General features: G+C 45.8%; 2 protein-coding genes across 3 annotated transcripts in view; both read right to left on the bottom strand.

The window, feature by feature from the left end:
- Nucleotides 1-25,527, bottom strand: part of LOC106602029 (peripheral myelin protein 22) — a 544,081-nt gene that overhangs the window by 120,964 nt on the left and 397,590 nt on the right. The gene's annotated exons all lie outside the window — the stretch shown is intronic.
- LOC106602000 (nuclear distribution protein nudE-like 1-B) lies at nt 620-24,972 on the bottom strand. 2 transcript variants are annotated; one of them, XM_014194445.3, is made up of 10 exons: nt 24,835-24,972; nt 15,658-15,754; nt 10,555-10,596; nt 9,329-9,482; nt 6,970-7,118; nt 6,516-6,652; nt 5,825-5,998; nt 5,416-5,513; nt 4,986-5,152; nt 620-4,681 (listed from the first exon to the last, which is right to left on the bottom strand). In XM_014194445.3, the coding sequence occupies exons 2-10, from the start codon at nt 15,741-15,743 to the stop codon at nt 4,591-4,593; spliced, it is 1,098 nt and encodes a 365-aa protein (XP_014049920.2). In that variant the 5' UTR covers nt 15,744-15,754; nt 24,835-24,972; the 3' UTR covers nt 620-4,590. The 2 variants fall into 2 exon arrangements, with proteins under 2 accessions (XP_014049920.2, XP_045571732.1); XM_045715776.2 differs by lacking the exon at nt 10,555-10,596.

Below are 25,527 nucleotides of genomic sequence, written 5' to 3'. Positions count from 1 at the left end.
AATGTGTATGTTTTGGGTCAACACTGGTAAGTTAACCAACCTTATGTAAATTAGACTCTGTCCTCTAGGATTTTCTTCTGAATAACTTGTCAGGGCATAGCATTTTCCAATCAGCTTCAGGCAACTTTGACGTAAGGCTTGATCACACCTGTAGCGACTACTTCTATCCGTCACGCCCATTGTTGTTGATCACTTGTCCACTGAATATGCATAGCCATCTCGTGACAACTCCGATAGTGTTTTTTCTCAAATTTGCCAGATGTCAAATTTCCTAATTATATCCGTACACTTAACCTAAGCATTACGAAACAAATATTTGATAAAATAAACCTCATGTAGCACATAATCAATTCAAATGTATGTTTACCAAATTAGACACCGATTGAACTTTATACAAAATCTCCTCACTTAGTGAGCGAAAGAAACGCAACATCGCCACCTGCTGCTTATCCCTCTCGCTTCCTCTGGTTATGCATCAATCTTTTAACTCCGTCTCTCCTCGGCTTGTAAACCCCCCCCAGTAATTTCACCAAAGACAGTACAAATTTCAACATGACAGCAAGAGGAGCCTACAGCAACCAGAGAGAGCGACACTGCACGCAAACACAGAATGCCAATAGCCTGTTTACAAGAACATTTTATTTGATAACTGTGACAACAGTATTCTGGACATTTCCCTTTATATTTTTGGGTTAATTGTCCCACTGTGTTTAGCAGATCTGTACAGTATGTGTGTTGGGGGTGTGTCCATCTGGAAAGAGACAGCATTGTGTGTTTGTAGCCAATAACAGTGGGAGGCTAACTCCTATAATACGGGTCTTTCTATCCTCTCAAATCAACAAGTCAGGAAAACATTACCTTTAGGGTCACTTTTTCATCAGACTTATAAGCTGCATCATGAGTGATGTACAACACAGTTTCAGTACTTATTTTTCAATATCTTTATTTAATTTTATTGAACAGACTGTACAACCAATTGTACATCATCATGATATGTGATCTTGGACTGATGTACAATAGTAAAACTCAGGTTCTTCATTTTAAACATGCCATAAAGACATCTGAAATAAATAGAACTGTAATACTACCAAACGTTGGTATGTACAAATATGTTGTTTGGCAGAGTTACAATGCTTAGTTCCAAACCTGTATATATGGGGACATAGCAACAGGCTGACATAGAGCTCAGAGTGACATGGTAAAGGTGGGTGACATCATAGACCATGGGACTAAGCAAGCACTCCAAATGATAGTCCTGGAATAGTTTTAGGACCAGTTTCTCAGACACAGATTAAGCCTAGTGCTGGATTCTAAATCATTCTGAATGGAGAATCTCCATTGAAAGTGTTTAGTCCAAGACTAGGCTTAAAGATGCACTATGCAGAAATCCCACCGCCATTTCCTGGTTGCTAGAATTAGAATTTCAACTTGTGAGAAAACAAGCAAGTATAGTGTAGAGAATCATTATAGCATCTAAACCGCTGTGAAATATATTTTCCATATCCAAAAACATTGTCTTTTCAGCTGATTTGAAGCTGGTGTACAAAACCGAAAGTAAAAGACCCAAAAACGAAACTATAAAACAGGAAGCATAGAAAAATAACAGATCTACCACCTTCTTAGACTTGCTTTCAATATAAATAACAGATCTATAACATTTCTATGTAAATTTGGTCAGGTCACCCAAAAAGCTATATAGTGCAGCTTTAATCTGTGTCTGGGAAACTGGCCTTAAGGCTTTTCATTTAAGGCTGTGATAGGAGGGAGCACTATTAACCCCAGATGAAGATACAGGCAGAATGGGGGATGTAAAACAAATCATAAGTGAATATCAACGACAGAGACCAGGATGTCATTCTGAGATGAGGTTCTCTATTACAAACGTTTCATCGACAGGACAGGAGCCAACGTGACAAAATGGTTACCAATAGCAATTTGCATAATGAGCATTTTTAGCCTGATTAAAACTAGACTGAGCACTCCCCTCATGGTGAACACAGCATTCAGTCTGGTTTAACCAGTCTAGGATCTAGTCTAGAAAAAGGGATGAGCGTACAGATCTAGGATCAGCTTCCCCTCCCCAATCCTAACCTTAACCATTAGTGGGGTAAAGGGAAAACCGACCCAGGGTCAGCATCTAAGGCAACTTCACCCCTATACCTGTTAGATGGTTGGACTGCTGGGTTATTGTTGCTGGATATTCTGTTCTGCAGGTTATGGTAGACAGGATGTTAGCTGGATAAGAGTCGACCATCAACAGGTGCACAGTACAGGACAGTGTATATATATCTATCTATCTATCTCAATGTGAATAAGTACGTTTTGTCTGACGCACTGCTGTGCTCAGGGTTGACTTTTGATTCTATAAGCAACAGTTTTGTCTGATACTAGTTACGCATCAGAATAGGGAAAGGGGATTATTTTAACATGGTACCAACCTCATGTAAATACACAGCCATCCAGCCAAGGCTTGTATAAAGTAGTAAGGACTTAGTCTTTCCCTGAACATCACCGGTCATCCATCCAAGGCTTATATAAAGAAGGACTGAGTTCAAAATGACACTATTCCTATGTAGTGCATTCATTTACACCAGAGCCCCATGGTCCCTGGTCAAAAGGAGTGCACTACATAGGGAATATGCCCCATGGTCCCTGGTCAAAAGGAGTGCACTACATAGGGAATATGCCCCATGGTCCCTGGTCAAAAGGAGTGCACTACATAGGGAATATGCCCCATGGTCCCTGGTCAAAAGGAGTGCACTACATAGGGAATATGCCCCATGGTCCCTGGTCAAAAGGAGTGCACTACATAGGGAATATGCCCCATGGTCCCTGGTCAAAAGGAGTGCACTACATAGGGAATATGCCCCATGGTCCCTGGTCAAAAGGAGTGCACTACATAGGGAATATGCCCCATGGTCCCTGGTCAAAAGGAGTGCACTACATAGGGAATATGCCCCATGGTCCCTGGTCAAAAGGAGTGCACTACATAGGGAATATGCCCCATGGTCCCTGGTCAAAAGGAGTGCACTACATAGGGAATATGCCCCATGGTCCCTGGTCAAAAGGAGTGCACTACATAGGGAATATGCCCCATGGTCCCTGGTCAAAAGGAGTGCACTACATAGGGAATATGCCCCATGGTCCCTGGTCAAAAGGAGTGCACTACATAGGGAATATGCCCCATGGTCCCTGGTCAAAATGAGTGCACTACATAGGGAATATGCCCCATGGTCCCTGGTCAAAAGGAGTGCACTACATAGGGAATATGCCCCATGGTCCCTGGTCAAAAGAGTGCACTACATAGGGAATATGCCCCATGGTCCCTGGTCAAAAGGAGTGCACTACATAGGGAATATGCCCCATGGTCCCTGGTCAAAAGGAGTGCACTACATAGTGAATAGGGTGCCATTAGCACAGTACAGTCTGTGGTGAAGTGGACCTAACTTCATTATTCATTAATGAAGAGGACAGTAGCTGATGTTTCCAGGCTATTTAACATGGAGGTCCATCCCTCCCTACCAGACTACAGATGGTCCACCAGCTGACCGGTCTGTTCTGTCTGGTCAGCCCACATCCAGGACAATAGGGACTTGGAGGTGCATCTCAATAGTATAAAGTGGTTTCCTCATCTTCTCTCCTTTCCCTCCTCTGCACTGATGGGAAAGAAATTAGAGGTGAAAGCTCATTTCTGGTAGAGATAGATCATCCATACTGCTTTTACCGGTCCTGTTTTCTCATTCTCTCCAAGACTAACTTGACTATTGAGAGGAAGGAGAGGAGATGAAGCTATTAACTGGACTATTGAGATGAGAGGAGGCTATTAACTGGACTATTGAGATGGAGCCCAATAAGAGAACATGGTTCTGATCACAGGCTGAACACAGTAAACATTAATTCAGTCATTCTTCTGGACATGGGGGTTAAGGGTCATCAACTCCATCTGACCCCATAACAAACACAAACAAACAAACAGGAAATATTGCATCTTAAAGCATACATACAGTAATGATGAAATCATCTAACTTTGCAAAAAGTCCCTTTTCATTTTTAAATACAACATTGTATATATAAATTATTTGTAATTGTGCAATTCATTCAGAGAAGAAAATTAAAAGTTTAGAGGAAGGAAGCTGCAGTCCGTTGGGGACCTTTGTCAGGTACAGTTGCTGTTATATAGCTGTTATAGAGTGAAACTGATAAACTAATGGAGCCAAAATGGAGACACTCCAGAGCACAGAGGTCACCAACACATCATCCACATGAGCAAAGCTCAGGCATGTGCCTGTATGTTAAATACACACAAACACACTCAGCATCCAACCCCACCCCACTCATAGGTGAGTGAGGCCTTTTCAATCATTCAGTCAAGTGTCTCTCCCACACACACACACACACACACACACACACACACACACACACACACACACACACACACACACACACAGTAACGGTTCTTCAAGTGTTCTCTCCTCTCAGTGTTCTGCGGGGCGTACAGGAGTTGTACAGAGATTTGGGGGGGCGAGGTTGGGGTGAAGGATGAGGGGTACCCTTGTTCTGCGAGGAGCTTGTACAGAGGTTGGGGCCATGCTAAACGGTGAGAGGCAGCATGCCAGGAGGGGAGACATTCCGGGGCGACGCCAGGGCAGTCAGGGTGCTGGGGTCCAGTCCATTCACAGCCCTGTGGGGGACAACACCAGACAGAGACAAACCAAGAAGACAGAAGTTAGTTCATTCATAATATCAAATAGAAAGCTGTTTGGGTATTCTCAACATACTCTGGTTAGACCAACTCTGATTAAAAATGGGATAGAGTCCATTCAGCCTGTCACTTCTTCTACTGTCTTGGAATGAGTCACACTAACCTTGCAGACAGGAAGTCAAGCAGAAATATAGATGGACCAGTGGGAATACTCCTGAGAGAGAGAACAACTCAGAGAGATAGATGGACCAGTAGGAATACTCCTGAGAGAGACAGAACTCACGTTTTGTCGTAGTAGGTGGTGTGTAGTGAGTGGGAGAACTTGGTGGCGTTGCTGTTGATGAGGTTTCCGTTCCCAGTGATCATGTTGGTGGACGACGTGGAGTAGGTTTTCCTCACGGCCTGGTCCTTGGCAAAGTTCCTACATGCAGCTAGCTTGGACTCCAGCGCCTAAGGACAGACACACATGGCCTACATTAGACTAATCACAAGCTGTGGATTCTGTTGTAACCTTTAACCTTTAATTCAGGTCACAGACACCTTTCCAATATACTCTGCTGTCAAGTCAAGAGAGGAGACGGAAGCCAAACTGTTGGGTTTACTCAAGAAGAGTGTTCATACTGTTTTGTCGTCAACATTAGCTTCATAGAGGATGGATACATAGCAATGGCAATGGAAAACATTGCGACAAGAAACAAAAGTCTGATATTTACCCCAACTTTTCTAAGAAGGTCCCCAACGATATTAAGAGCAGAGATTCTTGCTGATGGGGTCAGAGGTGAGCCGCCAGGCCCACAGCCATTTGTTAACACTGTAGAGAGAGAGGAGATAAAGAGGAGAGAGAAAGATGACGAGACAGTGTTTAGCACATGACAGATACCTAGAAACTGTTTCACATGGAGGTAACAACTCCAAAAGTGAAGTAAATAACAGACCTGGGTTCAAATAGTATTTATATACTTTCAAAACACTGAGCATTTAATTGAGACTGCCTGGAGGGACTTTTGAGACTCTTCCATGGATTCCATTGCACCCGGCAAGCTCAATAAAGCACATGTAAAGTATTAGAGAGAAAACACTATTTCCACCCAGGTCTGTTAGAAGACACGGCTGTTGACCTACCTGATGATTTAGGGTTGATGAACGGGTGTTCCATACCCTTCCCTACAGGGGTGACAGGCAGGGACAGGGAGGCCTGGACAGCAGAGTGCATCTTGTCCATGTCCAGGGTAGGAGAGCTGGGGGCTGACATTCTGTCTGCAGTCCTTTCCCTCACCACCATCTCCTGTCTCAGGTCTGGGGGGGGGGGGGGCAGATAGACAGACATGAGATAAGCACCAATACAGACATGATAACAGACATGACATTCTGTCTGCAGTCTTCTCCCTCACCGCCAGCTCTTGTCTCAGGTCTGAGGCATCAGTCACACCAATACAGATTCTACCAAATGGATAGAGCAGTGTTTCACAACCCTCTCCTCAAGTACCAGCCAGACAACTATTTCATATACTCCAGTACTATCACTACATCTGATTACACTGGTCTACTATCATCAAGCCCATGATTAGTAGGGGACAGGGAGCTTAGGGGGACAGGGAGCTTAGGGGGACAGGGAGCTTAGGGGGACAGGGAGCTTAGGGGGACAGGGAGCTTAGGGGTTATCCCCGTCCATACCGCTGGCTTCATCCTTCAGTTTCAGTACTGAGACCACTAGACTCCTTCTCATCCAGCTGACTTTAATACAGCCGTATTAGACATAACAGAAAGGGTAGGTCTGAGATAGAGGTAGGCTAGGTGTTTCATGTCTTCATACCTCTGGCTTCATCCTTCAGTCTCTGTACTGAGACCAGTAGAGACTCCTTCTCATCCAGCTCACTCTCCAGGAAGGCATTCCTCTCTATGGCCTGGTTCAGACGACCCTCAAAGTCCTCCAGAGATACGATGGTCGCCCTGAGGGAGGGAGGAGGGAGGAGGAGAGGAGTTGGGGTGGACAACGGTTAGTAGCAGAAGCAGGTGAAAAATGTACAGTATCTGTGTGGGTTGGATAACTGGGTTAACACTGAGTGGAGTAACACTCTCTTTACAAGCATTTCACTACACCCACAATGACATCTGCTAAATATGTGTATGTGACCAATACATGTGATACTGAGGCACAGCTACCAGCCAGCATCCACTTAGCCTACAACCTAGGCCTGAACTCAACTAAAACATTTGAATGGCTGCGTTAGTAACGTTAGTTTAGTTCTACTGTGGTATATAGTGACCTCTTGGCTCTCTCCAGGTCATCGTTGGCCTGCTCCAGTTCTCTGACGTATTTATGAAGCTGTTCCTTGATTCCTCTGGTCTGTCCCAGGTCATCCTCTAACATGGAGACCTGCTTATAGCTCTGAGCATACTGCTGCTCCAACTTCTCCTACAGGGGGAGAGAGGTGGGAGAGAGAACAAACATTCAGACAACATATAGACCTGCTTATAGCTCTGAGCATTCTGTTGTTCCGCGGGGGGGGGGGATTAGTGTGTGTGGAGATGGTTGCATTGATGACCGAGGTGACAGGTGGAAGGGAGTGTTGACATGACAACTTTCTTAATGTTAATGTTAACATTCTCAGTGTTCATAGACTCTAGAACTCCTTTGTTCTCTGGCGAGGGGTGAAGAATGGCTCATAGGTGTCAGAATCAAGCCAGCCTAAGGTCTGGGTCAACAGCAAGGCTAGCCCAGCTCCAAGTTGGCATCATGTTAAATTATCCCAATGCTCTACATCCTGGTTAGCATCATGTTCTATTATCCCAGTAGCTCTACATCCTGGTTAGCATCATATTCTATTATCTCAGTGATCTACATCCTGGTTAGCATCATGTTCTATTATCCCAATGCTCTACATCCTGGTTCATCATCCTGTTCTATTATCCCAGTGATCTACATCCTGGTTAGCATCATGTTCTATTATCTCAGTGATCTACATCCTGGTCAGTGATATACCTGGCCAGCACCAGTGATCTAACCAGTGATATGCTGGTCAGCCAGCCAACACATGCAGCTCTCTCTCTGGCAGGCAGCGGGGGCATCCAGGAGTGTGGCTTTACTCTGACATCCAGATGTAGTTGTTGAGCCCTGTTTCCAGTCCCTGGTGAATGGGTGATGTTAATTGATGTTCCGGAACTGTAATCCAGTGTTTGCCGAACCGAAAATCCCCCCCAGGAACAGTGTTTGCCGAACCGAATCCCCCCAGGAACAGTGTTTGCCGAACCGAATCCCCCCCAGGAACAGTGTTTTCCAAACCGAATCCCCCCAGGAACAGTGTTTTCCAAACCGAATCCCCCAGGAACAGTGTTTGCCAAACCGAATCCCCCAGGAACAGTGTTTGCCAAACCGAATCCCCCAGGAACAGTGTTTGCCAAACCGAATCCCCCAGGAACAGTGTTTGCCAAACCGAATCCCCCAGGAACAGTGTTTGCCAAACCGAATCCCCCAGGAACAGTGTTTGCCAAACCGAATCCCCCAGGAACAGTGTTTGCCAAACCGAATCCCCCAGGAACAGTGTTTGCCAAACCGAATCCCCCAGGAACAGTGTTTGCCAAACCGAATCCCCCAGGAACAGTGTTTGCCAAACCGAATCCCCCAGGAACAGTGTTTGCCAAACCGAATCCCCCAGGAACAGTGTTTGCAAAACCGAATCCCCCAGGAACAGTGTTTGCAAAACCGAATCCCCCAGGAACAGTGTTTGCAAAACCGAATCCCCCAGGAACAGTGTTTGCAAAACCGAATCCCCCAGGAACAGTGTTTGCAAAACCGAATCCCCCAGGAACAGTGTTTGCCAAACCGAATCCCCCAGGAACAGTGTTTGCCAAACCGAATCCCCCAGGAACAGTGTTTGCCAAACCGAATCCCCCAGGAACAGTGTTTGCCAAACCGAATCCCCCAGGAACAGTGTTTGCCAAACCGAATCCCCCGGAACAGTGTTTGCCAAACCGAATCCTCCGGAACAGTGTTTGCCAAACCGAATCCTCAGGAACAGTGTTTGCCAAACCGAATCCTCAGGAACAGTGTTTGCCAAACCGAATCCTCAGGAACAGTGTTTGCCAAACCGAATCCTCAGGAACAGTGTTTGCCAAACCGAATCCTCAGGAACAGTGTTTGCCAAACCGAATCCTCAGGAACAGTGTTTGCCAAACCGAATCCTCAGGAACAGTGTTTGCCAAACCTAATCCTCAGGAACAGTGTTTGCCAAACCGAATCCTCAGGAACAGTGTTTGCCAAACCGAATCCTCAGGAACAGTGTTTGCCAAACCGAATCCTCAGGAACAGTGTTTGCCAAACCGAATCCCCCAGGGACAGTGTTTGCCAAACCGAATCCTCAGGAACAGTGTTTGCCAAACCAAATCCTCAGGAACAGTGTTTGCCAAACCAAATCCTCAGGAACAGTGTTTGCCAAACCGAATCCCCAACCGTTTCACATATTTGTTAAATTGTAACACGAAGAGGCACAACATTTACCTTGAGGTTGTCCAGCTCACACTTCAGTGTTTGGTTCTAACCCCTCTGTCTGTGGGTCTGTGTGTGTGTGTGTGTGTGTGTGTGTGTGTGCGTGTGTGCGTGTGTGTGTCCGTTCCTACGCATGTTACCTTGAGGTTGTCCAGCTCGCTCTTCAGTCTTTGGTTCTCTGTGTGCAGGTCTCTGATGCGGTGTTCAGCCTGTCCTAGCTGGGCCTCTAACTCCGCCTCCAGCTCTCTGCTCCCTTCCTGGAACTCCAGCAACTCCTCCTGGGCCTCATGGTAACTGAGGAAGACACGGGAGAAAACGGACTGTTACACACAGTCCCACACATCCACTACCACACCGTCTCTCCTGCAACTCCACCAGCTCCTCCTGGGCCTCATGGCTGGAGGACACACAGGAGGGACTGTTATTTAATGATGAATTGTGGTACTAATGAGTGGTAGTCACATCCCCTGGACAGTCAGACCTAGACCTATCCTGTGGTCAGTGGAACATGTCTGAACACACCCGGTCTCTTCACTCATAATATCCTGTCTCCAGACCCCTTGACCCCTCACCCCTCTCAGAACACACTGAACAGCAGCAGGCATATAGGAGCCATCTGTATCCTCTAATGACGAACCCCTGCTGAGGTCTCAAAGCTCCATCAGACCAGCTGAGGTACTGTCTCAAAGCTCCATCAGACCTGCTGAGGTACTGTCTCAAAGCTCCATCAGACCTGCTGAGGTACTGTCTCAAAGCTCCATCAGACCTGCTGAGGTACGGTCTCAAAGCTCTATCAGACCTGCTGAGGTACGGTCTCAAAGCTCCATCAGACGTGCTGAAGTACTGTCTCAAAGCTCCATCAGACGTGCTGAAGTACTGTCTCAAAGCTCTATCAGACCTGAGGTACTGTCTCTGTCTCAAAGCTCTATCAGACCTCAGTCCAGTCTGTATTCAGTCTATATTCAGACTCACTGGACTGTGTCCAGACTTACTGACCCACACAGTATGTGCTAGATACAACCTAGTAATACAGTCCAGTAATATCTACACAGACCTAGCTGAAAGGTCTGGACTCCTGGATTGTAGCATAGCACCTTCTCTTGTCCCACATGGCTGTATATCAGTCTATCACCTGTCTGTCCATAGACGTAAAGCAACTAGAACTTACCGTCTGTCTGGTCATAGATGTAATGCAACTAGAATGGTTCTGCATGGCCCCTGACTCATCTGTCATGACAAAGGCCAATGCCATGCTAGAGCTGAATGAATGCAGACTTTCCATGCCCTTCATTCAGTCAGGTGGCTCCACTGAATTGAATTAGAAGGGTTGGTTCATGTGTGAGAACCTAAGGCATGGTATACTAACCTGGTAGTCAGATATGTCAGCCTGGACCAGGATCTGTTTGTGCTGTAAAATAATAACATGCCATTTAGCAGATGCTTTTAAGTGACTTACAGTCATGCGTTCATATATTTGGGTGGTCCCAGGAATCGAACCCACTACCCTGGAATTACAACTGAGATACAAAGGACCACTGTTTGGCATGACAAGGAGTTGAGATGATCGCACAAACAGATCTGGGACCAGGCTACAGATACATAGTTCCACTGACCAGGGATGACCCTTGAACAGAAAAGGTCTGAGTGACACACACATTAACAGGGTTCGACAGCTCTGGGGTCAGTTAACCTGTTATGGCTAGGGGGCAGTATTTTCACGGCTGGATAAAAAACGTACCCGATTTAATCTGATTATTAGTCCTGCCCAGAAACTAGAATATGCATATAATTATTAGCTTTGGATAGAAAACGCTCCAAAGTTTCTAAAACTGTTTGAATGGTGTCTGTGAGTATAACAGAACTAATTTGGCAGGCCAAAACGTGAGAAGATTCTGTACAGGAAGTACCCTGTCTGACCATTTCTTGAACTTCTTTGCCATCTCTATCCATTACAAAGGATCTCTGCTCTAACGTGACACTTCCTACGTCTTCCATAGGCTCTCAGAGCCCGGGAAAAACCTGAATGTCGTCATTCCAGCCACAGGCTGAAACACATTATCGCCTTTCTCAATTGGCCGATCAAGGGACTGTGGGCTTAGGCGCGTGCACTGGCCGCCCCCGTCTTTGTGTTTTTTCCTCTGTTTACCGAAAAGGAGATTCCCGGTCGGAATATTATCGCTTTTTTACGAGATAAATTGCATAAAAATTGATTTTAAACAGCGGTTGACATGCTTCGAAGTACGGTAATGGAATATTTAGAATTTTTTTGTCACGAAATGCGCCATGCGCACGACCCTGATTTACCATTTCGGATAGTTTCTGGAACGCACGAACAAAACGCCGCTATTCGGATATAACGATGGATTATTTTGGACCAAACCAACATTTGTTATTGAAGTAGCAGTCCTGGGAGTGCATTCTGACGAAGACAACAAAAGGTAATCAAACTTTTGTAATAGTAAATCTGATTTTGGTGAAGGCTAAACTTGCCGGGTGTCTAAATAGCTAGCCCGTGATGGCTGGGCTACGTACTTAGAATATTGCAAAATGTGCTTTCACCAAAAAGCTATTTTAAAATCGGACATATCGAGTGCATAGAGGAGTTCTGTATCTATAATTCTTAAAATAATTGTTCTGCTTTTTGTTAACGTTTATCGTGAGTAATTTAGTAAATTGTTAGTAAATTCCCCGGAAGTTTGCGGGGGGGTATGCTAGTTCTGAACGTCACATGCTAATGTAAAAAGCTGTTTTTTGATATAAATATGAACTTGATTGAACAAAACATGCATGTATTGTATAACATAATGTCCTAGGTGTGTCATCTGATGAAGATCATCAAAGGTTAGTGCTGCATTTAGCTGTCTTCTGGGTTTTTGTGACATTATATGCTAGCTTGAAAAATGGGTGTCTGATTATTTCTGGCTGGGTACTCTGCTGACATAATCTAATGTTTTGCTTTCGCTGTAAAGCCTTTTTGAAATCGGACAGTGTGGTTAGATTAACGAGAGTCTTGTCTTTAAAATGCTGTGAAATAGTCATATGTTTGAAAAATGGAAGTTTTCGGATTTTAGAGGAATTTGTATTTCGCGCCACGCCCATCATTGGATATTGGAGCAGGTGTTCCGCTAGCGGAACGTCGAGATGTAAGAGGTTAACCGGCAGCCACTGCTCCATCCTTGGCCTCACTGGGTTTCCCTGCTCATTCCACACACAGTTACCGTACCAGAAGCACACACAGTTACCGTACCAGAAGCACACACAGTTACCGTACCAGAAGCACACACAGTTACCGTACCAGAAGCACACACAGTTACCGTACCAGAAGCACACATGGCCAGTTTGGCCGCAGAACAGCCCTGTTCAACTATGGCTCTGATTGGAATGACTTCGGTTACCTTCCCTCTGACAACATCACTGTTTTCAGACCATATGACCAAAATACCACTGTGTACAAACAAGTATTTGTATTTATTATGGATCCCCATTAGTTCCTGCCAATGCAGCAGCTACTCTTCCTGGGGTTTATTATGGATCCCCATTAGTTCCTGCCAAGGCAGCAGCTACTCTTCCTGGGGTTTATTATGGATCCCCGTTAGTTCCTGCCAAGGCAGCAGCTACTCTTCCTGGGGTTTATTATGGATCCCCATTAGTTCCTGCCAAGGCAGCAGCTACTCTTCCTGGGGTTTATTATGGATCCCCTTTAGTTCCTGCCATGGCAGCAGCTACTCTTCCTGGGGTCCAGCAACATTAAGGCAGTTATATACAATAAAAACATCACAATACACACCAGATTTCACAACACATTGTGTTCCGTCAGGCCGCTACTCTACCACCTATCTACAATACAAAATCCATGTGTACGTGTGTGCATAGCGCGTATGTTATTGTGTGTGTGTTCAGTAGGCTTAAGTTAGAATATAAAATTATTTGTGTGTGTGGCGTGTGTGTATAGCGTAGGGGTGACATCTGGGACCTCCTCATGAACACACACTAGGCCTATATTCTAGAATGTGTTGTGTCAACACTGACAAGGTCTGGCTCTACAGAGCCTGGGAAAACATAGTTAATACTGTAGACCTGTATCATGTTGAACTAGTAACATAGTTAATACTGTAGACCTGTATCATGTTGAACTAGTAACATAGTTAATACTGTAGACCTAGATATGTGTTCTAGTACACCCTGCCGGATATAGGCTGTGTGTGTTCTAGTACACCCTGCCGGACATAGGCTGTGTGTGTTCTAGTACACCCTGCCGGACATAGGCTGTGTGTGTTCTAGTACACCCTGCCGGACATAGGCTGTGTGTGTTCTAGTACACCCTGCCGGACATAGGCTGTGTGTGTTCTAGTACACCCTGCCGGACATAGGCTGTGTGTGTTCTAGTACACCCTGCCGGACATAGGCTGTGTGTGTTCTAGTACACCCTGCCGGACATAGGCTGTGTGTGTTCTAGTACACCCTGCCGGACATAGGCTGTGTGTGTTCTAGTACACCCTGCCGGACATAGGCTGTGTGTGTTCTAGTACACCCTGCCGGACATAGGCTGTGTGTGTTCTAGTACACCCTGCCGGACATAGGCTGTGTGTGTTCTAGTACACCCTGCCGGACATAGGCTGTGTGTGTTCTAGTACACCCTGCCGGACATAGGCTGTGTGTGTTCTAGTACACCCTGCCGGACATAGGCTGTGTGTGTTCTAGTACACCCTGCCGGACATAGGCTGTGTGTGTTCTAGTACACCCTGCCGGACATAGGCTGTGTGTGTTCTAGTACACCCTGCCGGACATAGGCTGTGTGTGTTCTAGTACACCCTGCCGGACATAGGCTGTGTGTGTTCTAGTACACCCTGCCGGACATAGGCTGTGTGTGTTCTAGTACACCCTGCCGGACATAGGCTGTGTGTGTTCTAGTACACCCTGCCGGACATAGGCTGTGTGTGTTCTAGTACACCCTGCCGGACATAGGCTGTGTGTGTTCTAGTACACCCTGCCGGACATAGGCTGTGTGTGTTCTAGTACACCCTGCCGGACATAGGCTGTGTGTGTTCTAGTACACCCTGCCGGACATAGGCTGTGTGTGTTCTAGTACACCCTGCCGGACATAGGCTGTGTGTGTTCTAGTACACCCTGCCGGACATAGGCTGTGTGTGTTCTAGTACACCCTGCCGGATATAGGCTGTGTGTGTTCTAGTACACCCTGCCGGATATAGGCTGTGTGTGTTCTAGTACACCCTGCTGGATATAGGCTGTGTGTGTTCTAGTACACCCTGCTGGATATAGGCTGTGTGTGTTCTAGTACACCCTGCTGGATATAGGCTGTGTGTGTTCTAGTACACCCTGCTGGATATAGGCTGTGTGTGTTCTAGTACACCCTGCTGGATATAGGCTGTGTGTGTTCTAGTACACCCTGCTGGATATAGGCTGTGTGTGTTCTAGTACACCCTGCTGGATATAGGCTGTGTGTGTTCTAGTACACCCTGCTGGATATAGGCTGTGTGTGTTCTAGTACACCCTGCTGGATATAGGCTGTGTGTGTTCTAGTACACCCTGCTGGATATAGGCTGTGTGTGTTCTAGTACACCCTGCTGGATATAGGCTGTGTGTGTTCTAGTACACCCTGCTGGATATAGGCTGTGTGTGTTCTAGTACACCCTGCTGGATATAGGCTGTGTGTGTTCTAGTACACCCTGCTGGATATAGGCTGTGTGTGTTCTAGTACACCCTGCTGGATATAGGCTGTGTGTGTTCTAGTACACCCTGCTGGATATAGGCTGTGTGTGTTCTAGTACACCCTGCTGGATATAGGCTGTGTGTGTTCTAGTACACCCTGCTGGATATAGGCTATCTGTAAAAGTGATACCAAAGAAATATTCAATAGAAACCAAACGGAAGAAAAGGGACTGAAACGGGGAGGTAGGCTACTACCTGAACCAGTACAATAAGAAATGCTCATTTTCCTTGCAAAATGATTTCCATTACGACACGTTTTGCTACGGTGTGCACTAATGATGACTCCCCAGCACTAAGAACAACTAGACCTAAACTAACTCTGCCTAATCTAGGCCAATGAATCCATTGCTTCCTGTGTCGATGGTAACGTTAACAAAGGCCTATAGAGGAACAGGCCATGTGTCAGATGATCACATGACTGTTATGACATAACCTTGTTATTCATCTTCCAGTGTTATGAGCAAACATAAAAGCTTTGCTTTATGTAACAGAGCCGAGAGCAAGCCATGTGGTTTTCTGGTCATGTATAATTATATTACTGAGAAGACGTCAAAGTGAAAGACTGTGCCTAGCTTGAGTTTCTATTTGGAACATGTATGTAGAGGAGAGTAGTTCAACAGATACAATGACAAACTGCTGAGTCTAATCTTCTGAAACTCAATGTTTGACCATGTATAAATCAATGAATGATTTTGTTAAATGAGCTATGAGTAGCCTAGATCAGTTGACATGAACATACCTGTTGTTATACTTGAGGGATAAGGCCTTCCAGTAGTCAATCTCCTGGTCCTTTGAAGTGAATGTTGGTATCATGTCTGTGTCCATGGTAGAACAACCTGAAGAGGAGAACATCATGATCACCTGAAGCTAGTTAAAGACAGACGTATCGTGAAAGTAGGCCGAAACATTTGAATGGCAGAAAACCAAACATAGGGTTTATTCTTACCCAAGAAAAGTAGCAGACTAATTCATTGCAAAAAAATAAAAAATAAAATAAAAGTACTTAGTCTTATGCTCAGGCTGTCAGTCTGGAGACAGGAGGCCTGGCTGTCAGTCTGGAGACAGGAGGCCTGGCTGTCAGTCTGGAGACAGGCGGCCTGGCTGTCAGTCTGGAGACAGGCGGCCTGGCTGTCAGTCTGGAGACAGGCGGCCTGGCTGTCAGTCTGGAGACAGGCGGCCTGGCTGTCAGTCTGGAGACAGGCGGCCTGGCTGTCAGTCTGGAGACAGGAGGCCTGGCTGTCAGTCTGGAGACAGGAGGCCTGGCTGTCAGTCTGGAGACAGGAGGCCTGGCTGTCAGTCTGGAGACAGGAGGCCTGGCTGTCAGTCTGGAGACAGGCGGCCTGGCTGTCAGTCTGGAGACAGGCGGCCTGGCTGTCAGTCTGGAGACAGGAGGCCTGGCTGTCAGTCTGGAGACAGGCGGCCTGGCTGTCAGTCTGGAGACAGGCGGCCTGGCTGTCAGTCTGGAGACAGGCGGCCTGGCTGTCAGTCTGGAGACAGGCTGTCATCACAGTTATTCAAGACCCACTGACTTCAACTCAGCCTCCCTCCACCTCTCTTCTAACAACAAAGGGCCTGACACACTGACCCAGCAGCAACACCTGGGTGACAACCAGCCATTTGGTAGGCCAACTCCTCAGTAAGGAGATATAGGATTCCCCCAGTAGGCCCCACAGAGCCCCTTCATACAGACCAGGGCCTCCTCATTAAAACTTCTAACCCTGTTTATTTGACATGGGCAACAGCGGACTGGACATGTTTTCAAAAAGCTTCATTCACTTCAATTCATGGCCATTTTGTGTGTTGAATGCCAATCATAAACACATGGAACAGAAGTAGTGTGGAAACCCTGAGCAGCAGTGTTATGAATGAAGCTGTGGTTGGGCCAAAGCCACCTCAGAGGGAGGATGTGATTAAACGCCCACATGTCTGTTTGGTCCAGTGTGTGTGTGCTGTGTGAGGCTGAACAGCAGGGAGTCCCCAGCCCTCCCAGTAGCTCCAGGAATAGGCAAGGCTACTAGTGATCATCTCTGGTTAAGAGGGATTTCCAGCATGCATGGGTCAGTCGCTTCAAACTGTCCCAACACAAGAACTAAAGTTACACTGCAGAAATTGCTCCTCCACAAACAAGCAGTCATTGTGTAGAGAATCATTGTACTGTCTAAACCGATGTGAAATATATTTTCTGTAAGCAAAAATATTATATATTCGGCTGTTTGAAGCTGGTGTACAAAACCGGAAGTAAGACGCAGAAACAAAAATTCAGAATGGGAAGCACAAACAGCACAGATAGAACAGACTTACCGCTTCTTAGACTTGCTTTCAATGGGAATGACAGATCTATAACTCACATTTCTATGTGAATTTGGTCAGGTCGCCCAAAAAAGTGTTGTAGCTTTAACAGACGGATGAGTCAGCACAGCGGTCAGCCACCCCAACACCAGCACCATCCTCTATACTGCACTCTGCTTAACAGAATGTCAAATGGCTTTTAATTCAGTTAACAAGGGAGAGTCATCTGTCAGTTAGACAGGTCCCAGGGGTCATGGGGTCAAAGGGAGAATAGCTGTTCTCTCTCACATTACTCTAGGTGTATGTATGGTATGCAGAGCGTGCGTGTGTGTGTGTTATGCAGCTCAGGAAACTGTGGCGTTACACCACTACTGGGACTCACTCAGGAAACTGGCCATCTTGGCTCTCCCAAGATGGCGTTGCAGTTCAGACGTCCTTTGTCTTCCTCTTGTCGTGTCCCGTGTATATATATATATTTACATATTTTCTTCGCATATCTTTTTACATATTTATTTTCTAAAAACTCAACCTCAAAACACCCTCCTGCAACCCACCTCACCAATTAAAAAAATTAAAAGTATTATTTACCTCAAATCTGAAATCCACAACAGAAGCTAGCCAGAGGTTAGCAAGTTCACTGGCTAACGTTGGAGTTCAGCTAGCCACGGTTAGCGGTCCTCAGCTATCCATTAGCTCGAAAAGCTATCGCCAATCGCGACTCAGACCAGAGCTTACCGGACCTATTCTCTCTCCATATCCCCGGATTTCTACCGCAGGCTCTGGACATTTACACCTGGATCTTGCAGCTAGCTAGCTGCTACCTGAGTGACTATTGGCAACGTTGGTCCCGGAGTTAACATAAATTATTCCGGAGCTAGCCAGCTGAAGAGTTTCTTCAGCCTCTCCTGGGCTACTGTCACCTATCCGGACCTGTTTTTTCTGCCGATGCAGAGCCCCATCGGGCCTTCACGACTGGACCACTGACGTTATCTGCCCGAGGGAGTTATCCAACTGGCCCCTCCGTCGCGACGCAACCCGAATGCCCATCTGCGGCCCACTAATCGTTAGCCGTCTTATCGGCTGATATCTGAATAGGTCTATCGGACAATTTTGTTGGGCCACTATAACTAACTATTGTGCCAATTGGACTGGTCCCCCCTACCACACGGAACCCCAGTAATCTACAGACGGAATCGCACGAGCTGGCTAAAAACAGACCTCCCCCATCTTCTACCAGCTTGCTACCTATGGCTCGGCTAGCTATCCAACTCTCACTGGACCCTTTGATCACTCGGCTAAGCATGCCTCTCCTTAATGTCAATATGCCTTGTCCATTGCTGTTCTGGTTAGTGTTTATTGGCTTATTTCACTGTAGAGCCTCTAGCCCTGCTCATTATACCTTATCCAACCTCCCAGTTCCTCCACCCACACATGCTATGACATCTTCTGGTTTCAATGATGTTTCTAGAGACAATATCTCTCTCATCACTAAATGCCTAGGTTTACCTCCACTGTACTCACATCCTACTATACCTTCGTCTGTACATTATACCATGAAGCTATTTTATCGCCCCCAGAAACCTGCTCCTTTTTCTCTCTATTCCGGACGTCACAGACGACCAATTCTTATAGATTTTAGCCGTACCCTTATCCTCATACTTCTCTGTTCCTCTGGTGATGTAGAGGTGAATCCAGGCCCTGCAGTGCCTAGCTCCACTCCAACTCCCCAGGCGCTCTCTTTTGATGACTTCTGTAACCGTAATAGCCTTGGTTTCATGCATGTTAACATTAGAAGCCTCCTCCCTAAGTTTGTTTTATTCACTGCTTTAGCACACTCTGCCAACCTGGATGTCCTAGCCGTGTCTGAATCCTGGCTTAGGAAGTCCACCAAAAACTCTGAAATCCTTATCCCTAACTACAACGTTTCAGACAAGATAGAACGGCCAAAAGGGGGCGGTGTTGCAATCTACTGCAGAGATGGCCTGCAGAGTTCTGTCCTACTATCCAGGTCTGTACCCAAACAATTTGAACTTCTACTTTTAAAAATCCATCTCTCTAAAAACAAGTCTCTCACCGTTGCCGCCTGCTATAGACCACCCTCGGCCCCCAGCTGTGCTCTGGACACCATATGTGAACTGATTGCCCCCCATCTATCTTCAGAGCTCGTGCTACTAGGTGACCTAAACTGGGACATGCTTAACACCCCAGTCATCCTACAATCCAAGCTTGACGCCCTCAATCTCACACAAATTATTAATAAACCCACCAGGTACCACCCCAAAGCCGTAAACACTGGCACCCTCATAGATATCATCCGAACCAATTTGCCCTCTAAATACACCTCTGCTGTTTTCAACCAAGATCTCAGCGATCACTGCCTCATTGCCTGCAGCCGTAATGGGTCTGCGGTCAAATGACCTCCACTCATCACTGTCAAACGCTCCCTGAAACATTTCAGCGAGCAAGCCTTTCTAATCGACCTGGCCCTGGTATCCTGGAATGATATTGACCTCATCCCGTCAGTAGAGGATGCCTGGTTATTTTTTTTAAATGCGTTCCTCACCATCTTAAACAAGCATGCCCCATTCAAGAAATTTAGAACCAGGAACAGATATAGCCCTTGGTTCTCCCCAGACCTGACTGCCCTTAACCAACACAAAAACATCCTATGGCGTTCCGCATTAGCATCAAACAGCCCCCGTGATATGCAACTTTTCAGGGAAGTTAGAAACCAATATACACAGGCAGTTAGAAAAGCTAAGGCTAGCTTTTTCAAGCAGAAATTTGCTTCCTGCAACACAAATTCAAAAAAGTCCATGGAGAATAAGAACACCTCCTCCCAACTGCACTGAGGATAGGAAACTCTGTCACCACCGATAAACCCACTATAATTGAGAATTTCAATAAGCATTTTTCTACAGCAGGCCATGCTTTCCACCTAGCTACCCCTACTGCAGTCAACAGCACTGCACCCCCCACAGCTACTTGCCCAAGCCTTCCCCATTTCTCCTTCTCCCAAATCCATTCAGCTGATGTTCTGAAAGAGCTGCAAAATCTGGACCCCTACAAATCAGCCGGGCTAGACAATCTGGACCCTTTCTTTCTAAAATTATCTGCCGAAAATATTGCAACCCCTATTAAAAGCCTGTTCAACCTCTCGTGTCATCTGAGATTCCCATAGATTGGAAAGCAGCTGCTGTCATCCCCCTCTTCAAAGGAGGGGACACTCTTGACCCAAATTGCTATAGACCTATATCCATCCTACCCTGCCTTTCTAAGGTCTTCGAAAGCCAAGTCAACAAACAGATTACCGACTATTTCAAATCCCACCGCACCTTCTCCGTTATGCAATCTGGTTGCAGAGCTGGTCATGGGTGCACCTCAGCCACGCGCAAGGTCCAAAACAATATCGGAACCGCCATCGATAAGAAACAATACTGTGCTGCCGTTTTCATTGACCTGGCCAAAGCTTTCGACTCTGTCAATCACCACATCCTCATCGGCAGACTCAATAGCCTTGGTTTCTCTAATGATTGCATCACCTGGTTCACCAACTACTTCTCTGACAGAGTTCAGTGTGTCAAATCGGAGGGCCTGTTGTCCGGACCTCTGGCAGTCTCTATGGGGGTGCCACAGGGTTCAATTCTTGGGCCAACTCTTTTCCCTGTACACATCAATGATGTCGCTCTTGCTGCTGGTGAGTCTCTGATCCATCTCTACACAGACGACACCATTCTGTATACTTCTGGCCCTTCTTTGGACACTGTTAACTACCCTCCAGACGAGCTTCAATGCCATACAACTCTCCTTCCGTGGCCTCCAACTGCTCCTAAATACAAGTAAAATTAAATGCATGCTCTTCAACCGATCGCTGCCTGCACCTGCCCGCATCACTACTCTGGACAGTTCTGACTTAGAATATGTGGACAACTACAAATACCTAGGTGTCTGGTTAGACTGTAAACTCTCCTTCCAGACTCACATCAAACATCTCCAATCCAAAGTTAAATCAAGAATTGGCTTCCTATTTCGCAACAAAGCATCCTTCACTCATGCTGCCAAACATACCCTCGTAAAACTGACCATCCTACCGATCCTCGACTTTGGCGATGTCATTTACAAAATAGCCTCCAATACCCTACTCAACAAACTGGATGCAGTCTATCACAGTGCCATCCGTTTTGTCACCAAAGCCCCATATACTACCCACCACTGCGACCTGTACGCTCTCGTTTGCTGGCCTTCACTTCATAATCGTCGCCAAACCCACTGGCTCCAGGTCATCTACAAGACCCTGCTAGGTAAAGCCCCCCTTATCTCCGCTCAATGGTCACCATAGCAGCACCCACCTGTAGCACGTGCTCCAGCAGGTATATCTCTCTGGTCACCCCCAAAGCCAATTCCTCCTTCGGCAGCCTCTCCTTCCAGTTCTCTGCTGCCAATGACTGGAACGAACTACAAAAATCTCTGAAACTGGAAACACTTATCTCCCTCACTAGCTTTAAGCACCAGCTGTCAGAGCAGCTCACAGATCACTGCACCTGTACATAGCCCATCTATAATTTAGCCCAAACAACTACCTCTTCCCCTACTGTATTTATTTTATTTTGCTCCTTTGCACCCCATTATCTCTATTTCTACTTTGCACTTTCTTCTACTACAAATCTACCATTCCAGTGTTTTACTTGCTATATTGTATACACTTTGCCACCATGGACTTTTTTGCCTTTACCTCCCTTATCTCACCTCATTTGCTCACATTGTACATACTTATTTTTCTACTGTATTATTGACTGTATATTTGTTTTACTCCATGTGTAACTCTGTGTTGTTGTATGAGTCGAACTGCTTTGCTTTATCTTGGCCAGGTCGCAATTGTAAATGAGAACTTGCCTACCTGGTTAAATAAAGGTGAAAAAAATTAAATTACATTTAAAAAAATGTGTCGTCACACCACTACTACTGGGACTCGCTCAGGAAACTGTGTCGTCACACCACTACTACTGGGACTCGCTCAGGAAACTGTGTCGTCACACCACTACTACTGGGACTCGCTCAGGAAACTGTGTCGTCACACCACTACTACTGGGACTCGCTCAGGAAACTGTGTCGTCACACCACTACTACTGGGACTCGCTCAGGAAACTGTGTCGTCACACCACTACTACTGGGACTCGCTCAGGAAACTGTGTCGTCACACCACTACTACTGGGACTCGCTCAGGAAACTGTGTCGTCACACCACTACTACTGGGACTCGCTCAGGAAACTGTGTCGTCACACCACTACTACTGGGACTCGCTCAGGAAACTGTGTCGTCACACCACTACTACTGGGACTCGCTCAGGAAACTGTGTCGTCACACCACTACTACTGGGACTCGCTCAGGAAACTGTGTCGTCACACCACTACTACTGGGACTCACTCAGATACTAAGATACTAGCTGAACTAGGATTGGTTTTGATACTGTCAACATAGCCTAGTCGAAGATACTAGCTGAACTAGGCTAATGATAGTATAGCTAACATGATGACCTTAGCTGAACTAGGCTAGTGATAGATCATCATGTTAGCTATACAATCATTAGCATGGTTCATCAAAGATCATCGTGTTAGCTATACTTAGCTGAACTGGGCTAATGATAGATCATGTTAGCTATACTTAGCTGAACTGGGCTAATGATCGTATAGCCAACATGATGTAATGTTATTAGGCTACCACGTGAACAACACGTCCATTGAGGTGAAATCGCAGTCAGAGCTATGAGAGAAGAAGGTTCGAAAACTTATGTCTCTCCATTCATCCCTTTATCACAGAGAAGCAAAAGACTTGAATGTGAGTCTCAATAACAGACTAGCTGTTGTTTCCATGGTGATAAATAAGACTAATGTTTAGGTTACACTCAGCTGGCAGTAGTGTGTTGTGTTCCTTTACAAACAAACCAGGATTTGAAAGACAATACCAGGTTCACTCACTGACAGTGATTTTCAGCACAGAAGACTCAGCTTCAGGAAAAAGTAGACAGATGTTTTTCTCTGTTTTTGTACCCATTCCAGTGCAGGCATGTTGGGTGGCATCCTGGTGTGCAGAAAACATGGGCTCGTTTCCCAAATGGCAACCTACTCACTATTAAGTGCACTACTTTTGACCAGAGCAGTGAGCTCTGGTCAAAAGTACCATCTACTGCATCTTGCCTATGCCGTTCAGCCATCACTCATTTACATATTTTTATGTACATATTCGTATTCATTCCTTTACACTTGTGTGTACAAGGTAGTTGTTGTGAAATTGTTAGGTTATATTACTTGTTAGATATTACTGCATGATCGGAACTAGAAGCACAAGCATTTCGCTACACTTGCATTAACACCTGCTAACCATGTGTATGTGACAAATAAATTCGATGGTACAATTTGGGCCACAATATGTAGACTCTACTACCAAGCCAACAGCAGAGAAACCATCTGGTTATATTTACCCATGGCTTAGAGCAGGGCAGGCAAACTAGCCAACAGAGGAAGGTAGTGGAGTCTGGTTTTCCTGTCCACTCTCCTTTTGGCTTCCTCTTTTCCTTTGATGCAGATGACATCTCTCTGTCTGGCTGTTTACTCAAGAGTGAGAGTGGGTGACGCACTACGCCGGCTCACACCAAATTCTCTGTGAGTTACGTTATTTCCAGGAAACTAAAATCCTCCCACTTCCACTAGAGATCTGGGATAGGCTATTTGAGGGTGTAGGGCTCCGCTGTGTATAGCAGTGTGTATAGGTAGGTTGTGCAGCAGACCAGACATACTCCCTGTTGTGACATCCAGTCTCGGAGGAACGGTGGTGGTGAGACCCTGGGGAATGCCCTATTTGGTAGAGATATTAGACCGTTTTTATACTAGCTAACTGCATGTGGCTACCGGCTAGCACCATTACATTGGCTTTCAGAGCAGCAGGTTAGACTCCAAGGAACAAAGCTGTAGCTACAGTTTAGGTGAAATTCTTACTGTATGTAGAATTAAGACACAGCCACCCCTATGATGATAAACAACATTTACATTCCCTGAATATTTGGTGGAAAGAAACATTCTAGGCTAAATGCCACACATTAGCTAAGATCAACTGTATTTCGTTTACAGTAGTCGGCTGACCATGTACGTAAGGACAAGGTGAGGCAGAATAAATAGGACGTGGTATCCACAGGCAAAGAGACCGGTAATCACTCAGTCCTAACGTTAATCACCTCTAACTGGTTCCAGGGCTGAGACCGGCTAGTAACGTTAGTAGTAACCGGCTTTTTGCTTGTCATACGAAACCACCACCAGGCAACACAAAATGTCAACACTATCTGATACTGACTGTTTGTTTCCATACAGTAAAACATGTGTAACTAGTAAGCCAGAAAAGGAAACCATTAGCTCGTCAATATCACAGTGTCGCTAAATCAAATACATAATTATTAGCTAGCAAGACTAGCATGGCACCAAACGGCAAGTTCAACAACCTATTTTCAGCTGTCACTGGTTTGGTGAGCCGCTGGCTGCTCGTCGTTCAAAGCTCGCTAAAGTCGAAAACACAGGTTAACCAGCTAGCTAGCTTTTGGTAAAGTAACCAACATAAATATGTAAATCAATGTCCTTACCTGGGCATGTCCAATCCGTGTATCTGTCTCCAGATTCAGTTACAGTCGCCACATCTTCTGACCTGGACTGTCTTCATCGAAATGTCTGTCTGTTTAGAAAACGCCAACGCGACTCTCGGAAGTAACGTAGCTTCCGAGGCGGTGGCACGTGATGAAATCATACGTACGTCAAATGTGACGCTCCAGGGTTGGACCTCTGATTTGCCTCGTCATGACCACAAGGTGGCGCTATTATGCTAAGAAATTAGTAATGCAGTGCAGTCAGATGATGTGTAGGCAGTAGCCTCCATAGAGCCGCATAAGGCCTATCAAATCCTCATTCACAGGCAGCCTAGAAATGATTTTAATAGGCTAATAGTTGTAGCAATACTGCACTTCCCATAGTAGCCTGTTGCGAGTATTTCGTATTTGAGTGGATATAGCCAAAATGTTGTTGTATTCAGTGGGCCAGTATTTCTTCTATGTTCAGCTTATAGGCTATGCCCTTACAAAAAAAGGTTTGCAGTTTTGAAACTGCAGTAAACATGTATTTGACTCTGGTATTTTGAACGCAGTAATTGCAGAATAACTGCAGTGAGTTATACTGCACTGTAACTAACTGCAGTTGCACTGGAAAAATTACTGCAGTAGAAGAACTGTGTTATTATGTACACAGTATTTGCAGCATACTGCAATTATACTCACTCTAACGGC

This window comes from Salmo salar, chromosome 03 (genome assembly GCF_965601325.2).
Source record: "Salmo salar chromosome 03, fSalSal1, whole genome shotgun sequence".
Taxonomy (NCBI): Eukaryota; Metazoa; Chordata; class Actinopteri; order Salmoniformes; family Salmonidae; genus Salmo; species Salmo salar.
The sequence above is the reverse complement of the archived record's forward strand: the minus strand, read 5'-3'. Positions and strand labels throughout refer to the sequence as shown.